Genomic DNA, 5081 nt, shown 5'->3' on the forward strand with positions numbered 1-5081 from the left:
AAAAAAAAAAAAATTCCAGGCCAGATGCAGTGGCTCATGCCTGCAATCCTGGACCTCTGGGAGATCAAGGCAGTTGGATTGTTTGAGCTAAGTAGTTTGAGACCAGCCTGAGCAAGAGTGAGATCCCATGTCTGCTAAAAAAATTGAAAAACTAGGCACTGTGGTAGGTGCTTGTAGTCCCAGCTACTTGGGAGGCTGAGGCAAGAGGATTGCTCAAGCTCAAGAGTTTGAGGGTGCTGTGAGCCAAGATGCCCTGGCACTCTACCCTGGGTGACAAAGTGAGAGACCCTGTCTCACAAAATAAATTTAAAATAAAATTAATTATTTTTTAAAAATTCCAAAAGTTCTAGATGGCAACAAGTGTTTCTCTATTCTCAGCCCTAATTGCCTGATTCTTGCCCATAGATAGCTGCTATTAGTGGTTTCTTGTGGTTCCTTCCAATGAGCTAAACAAAATTGAGATTCTGTGGGCCTTGGTTTCCCTGTCTATAAGGTAGGGAAGGGCCTAGTGACATCTGCAGCCTCTGCTTCCTTTGATGGCTTCTGCCCTATCCAGCCTGCCACATCTCCTCCTAGGTGGGAGGTACAAGGGCTAGGTTGGGGAGGCTGCCATCCCTAACCCCTCTAGGAGGCCTTTTTTTTTTTTTTAAGACAGGGTTTTACTTATTAACCCTTGGTAGAGTGCTGTGAAGTCACAGTTCACAGCAACCTCCAACTCCTTGGGCTTAGGCGATTCTCTTGCCTCAGCCTCCCGAGTAGCTGGGACTACAGGCACCCACTACAACACCCAGCTATTTTTTTGTTGCAGTTTGGCCCAGGCTGGGTTTGAACCCACCACCCTCAGTATATGGGGCTGGTGCCCTACTCCCTGAGCCATAGGCACCTCCCTAGGAGGCCTTTTTTAGCTTCAGCTTCCCTGGCAGCTGCTCAGAGGATTCTGGGGAGAATGGTGGCCACCCACCAGAGGTGAGCAAGGTGATGGGGAGACTCCAGCGTGGCACAGACCCTTTAGGAGAAAGGGAGATAGCAGAGTCCACAGCTGCTTTTTTGTATCTTTCCATGAGGCATGGGACACATCAACCCCTTTTCCTTATTGGGGAAAAGGCTTGGGATTGCTTGTGTCAGTTCTATCAGGTATTAGAATAGGGTCCAGGAAGCTGGGTGGTGTGGCTCACACCTGTAATCCCAGCATTCTGGGAGGCTGAGACAGGTGGATTGCCAAGAGCTCATGAGTTCGAGACCCCATCTCTAAAAACAGACAAAAAATGGCAGGCTCCTGTAGTCCCCACTACTTGGGAGGCTGAGGCAAGAGAATCACTTGAGCCCAAGAGTTTGAGCTTATTGTGAGCTGTGATGCTGGCACTCTACTGAAAGCGACAAAGCAAAAGAGTCTTATCTCAGAAAAAAAAAAAAAAAAAGGATAGGGGCCAGGGCTCTTCTAATTTTCATCCACTGTATGCTGGACCCTCTGATAAAACTTGGAGACATAACCTCAACTAAGGCACAGCAATGAGTCAGCAGACCTGGTGACAGCGATGAGGATGATGACAACAATGGGACTTGCTTACTGAGTGCTGTTTTGGAAGCATTTTCCACAGACTAACTCACCAGTCCTCACAGCAATCCTGTGAGGTCCCATTTCACAGAGGGGAAAACCAAAACCAGGAGAGGTTTAAGTGACATGAGGGAAGTCACGTTAGCAAAGCTGAATGCTTAGATCATATAGTAATAACCACTACTGATTATCAAGCATTAATTCCAGGTCAAGAGCTAATCACTTGAAGGACATTTCCTTGTTTAAGCCCCAGAATAGTTCTCACAGAAACAGAGAAGTGGACAGCACAGGAATGGTGTTTGCTAAGTGCACAGCATGCCCCTCCACTTTTTACCTTAATGTTCTCCTTTTTTTTCTCCCCAGTATAAGCTTGTGAGGTTGGCACTGTTGCCTGTGTTTGACAGATGAGGAAACTGAGGTTCCAAAAGGTTAGAAGATGGCCTGACCCAAGATCTGGTGCCCTGAGGCTATCCTCTAGCACCTCATCACATCCTCTGATGGTCCTTGGTGGTCAGTGGCACCTTGGGCAGGGTCACTTAGGAGCAAAAGTAGGTGAACCCTGTGTGCACAGGCTGAGAGGCAAGAGAGCTGGTGCCTTCAGGGAACCTGGAGAGCCAACATCTACCTAGGACCTGGAGTTGGTGTCCAAATTCCCATCTGAACCCACCACTCTAAGGTGGGGTGATGGGAGAAAGGGGTAGGGTCAAACAGTCAGATGTACAGGTGTCAAAGACTCCTTTGGCACCCTCCAACCCTAGATCAAAGGGATAGTGATTAAAGGCAGCAGCTGTAAACAGAGCAGGCCTCATAGGGAGCCAGGTGATATGACATGATGGCAGAACCATGTGAGGATGACAGGGGACAGAGAGGGCCCAGCGACTCTATAGGGGCCCAAATGGGGGTCTGAGTAAGAGTGGCAGTGAAGGCAGGGCCAAGAGTCTGAAGAGATAGGCCACCATCATGGACCTTGGGATGCAGCTCAAGAGGACTTGCTAGGCAAGTAACATCTGGGATAGTTGTGGGCAGGAGGCAGGTAAACACCAAGCTGGAGCTCAGGAGGGTCCACTGGCCTGGAGACAGAGCTGCGGGGACCTTGACAGTGATCCTAGAGCAAGGCCAGAGGTAGAAGGAAATGAAGAAGCATCTAGAAGTGGCCATGCAAGGTGGCTTATGCCTGTAATCCTAGCTCTCTGGGAGGCTGAGGCAGGTGGATTGCTTGAGCTCAAGAGTTTAAGAGCAGCCTGAGCAAAAGCGAGAGCTCTCTAAAAATAGCCGGACATTGTGGTGGGTGCCTGTAGTCTCAGCTAATTGGGAGGCTGAGGCAAGAGTATTACTTGAGCCCAAGACTTTTTTTTTTTTTTTGAGGCGTAGCCTCAAGCTATCCCCCTGGGTAGAGTGCCATGGCATCACGCTCACAGCAACCTCCAACTCCTGGGCTCAAGCGAGTCTCCTGCCTCAGCCTCCCAAGTAGCTGGGACTACAGGCACCTGCTACAGCGCCTGGCCATTTTTTGGTTGCAGCCATGATTGTTGTTTGGCGGGCCGGGCTGGGGATTCGAACCTGCCACCTTAGGTGTATGTGGCTGGCGCCTTAGCCGCTTGAGCCACAGGCGCCGATCCAAGACTTTTTTTAAGACACAGAGTCTCGGCTCAGCACCTGTTGTTCAAGTGGCTAAGGCACCAGCCACATACACCTAAGGTGGTGGGTTTGAATCCAGCCTGGTCCTGCCAAACAACAATGACGGCTGCAACCAAAAAATAGCCAGGGGTTTTGGCGGGCACCTGTGGTCCCAGCTACTTGGGAGGCTGAGGCAAGAGACTCACTTAGGCCCAGGAGTTGGAGGTTGCTGTGAGCTGTGATGCCATAGCACTCTATCTAGGGGGACAGCTTGAGGCTGTCTCAAAAAAAAAGATAAGAGACAGTCTCACTTTGTCGCTCTCGGTAAAGTACTGTGGCATCACAGCTCACAGCAACCTCCAACTCCTGGGCTTAGGTGATTCTCTTGCCTCAGCTTCCCGAGTAGCTGGGACTACAGGTGCCCACTACAACGCCTAGGTATTTTTTGTTGCAGTTTGGCCAGGGCCGGGCTCGAACCCACCACCCTCAGTATATGGGGCTGGCGCCCTACTCACTGAGACACAGGTACCACCCATGAGCCCAAGACTGTGAGGTTACTGTGAGCTGTGATACCAGGGCACTCTACTAAGGGTGAGGGCTTCCTCAAAAAAAAGGAAGCATTTAGAAGTGAAAACTACCAGGACTTAGTCCTCCTTAGGGGAGGACAGGGCCTTTGTTGGCAGAGGGTACAGCAGAAGACCTGATTTTGTGGGGGTAAGATGGGCTGTGCTGAGGACTTGGGCTCTGCTCTGAGTGAGATGGTTGCCACAGAGGGTTCTGAGCAGAAGGACCTCACCCAGTATGATACTAAGTTGTGCACAGGTGCCCATGGGTGTGATAGTGGGAGACCAGGACATAGAGGTGGGCGCAGACATTTCCTGTGACCATCTCCAGTGTGGGATTGGCTGTAGGCCAGGGGCTAGGACTTTCCCCTGAGTGACAGGCCACTGGCCACTCCTGCCTACAGGCCCGGGTGGAGCGCATGGAGCAGTTCCAGAAGGAGAAGGAAGAACTGGACAGGGGCTGCCGTGAGTGCAAGCGCAAGGTGGCCGAGTGCCAGAGGAAGCTGAAGGAGCTGGAGGTGGCTGAAGGTGCCAAGGTGGAGCTAGAGCGGCTGCAGGCGGAGGCGCAGCAGCTGCGCAAGGAGGAGCGGAGCTGGGAGCAGAAGCTGGAGGAGATGCGCAAGAAGGAGAAGAGCATGCCCTGGAATGTGGACACGCTCAGCAAGGATGGCTTCAGCAAGGTGGGCAGGACAGCTGGCACCATGCGCCAGCTGGGTGACCATGGGAGGTGGGCAGGGGCCATGGGGAAAGGGGTGGTAGTGGGGACAGGTTTGGGGGTCAGGCAGGTGAAACACCCCACCGGTACCCCCTTGGGATCTGCTCCAAGGCCCATGCCCATGTGCCCACTACCTTGATATTCATGGCTTCATCACCATCTCCACTGTGGATGGGATGGGCACTGCTGGCACCGTGACCCACCTGGCCACACTCAGGGCACCCTACAGCTGTGCCCCAGCCCACTCCCTTTCTCACTCTACCACAGAGCATGGTCAATACCAAGCCCGAGAAGCCAGAGGAGGACTCAGAGGAGGTGAGGGAACAGAAACACAAGACTTTTGTGGAAAAATATGAGAAACAGATTAAGCACTTTGGTAAGTTGAGCATGGGAACCCCAAGTGCTAAGGGAGGATGAGGTAGAGGCTGGCCTGTTGCCTCAAGGGCCTTTCCAGCATCTTGCCAGCACCTTCCTGTAGGCATGCTCCGCCGATGGGATGACAGCCAGAAGTACCTGTCAGACAACGTCCATCTGGTGTGTGAGGAAACAGCCAATTACCTGGTCATCTGGTGCATTGATCTGGAGGTGGAAGAGGTGAGTGGCTCTTGCCCCAACACTGGAGAAAAGCACT

The 5081-nt window shown here is 52.1% G+C and overlaps 1 protein-coding gene across 1 annotated transcript in view; it reads left to right on the plus strand.

Moving 5' to 3' along the window:
- Positions 1 to 5081, plus strand: part of CDC37 (cell division cycle 37) — a 12996-nt gene that overhangs the window by 3271 nt on the left and 4644 nt on the right. The window contains exons 2-4 of the mRNA XM_003797965.3: positions 4140 to 4415; positions 4718 to 4826; positions 4929 to 5044. Coding sequence (XP_003798013.1) covers positions 4140 to 4415; positions 4718 to 4826; positions 4929 to 5044 — 501 coding nt within the window. The remainder of the gene's footprint in view (positions 1 to 4139; positions 4416 to 4717; positions 4827 to 4928; positions 5045 to 5081) is intronic.

The sequence above is a fragment of the Otolemur garnettii genome, unplaced genomic scaffold, assembly GCF_000181295.1.
Source record: "Otolemur garnettii isolate 467f Iridium unplaced genomic scaffold, OtoGar3 scaffold00127, whole genome shotgun sequence".
Taxonomy (NCBI): domain Eukaryota; kingdom Metazoa; phylum Chordata; class Mammalia; order Primates; family Galagidae; genus Otolemur; species Otolemur garnettii.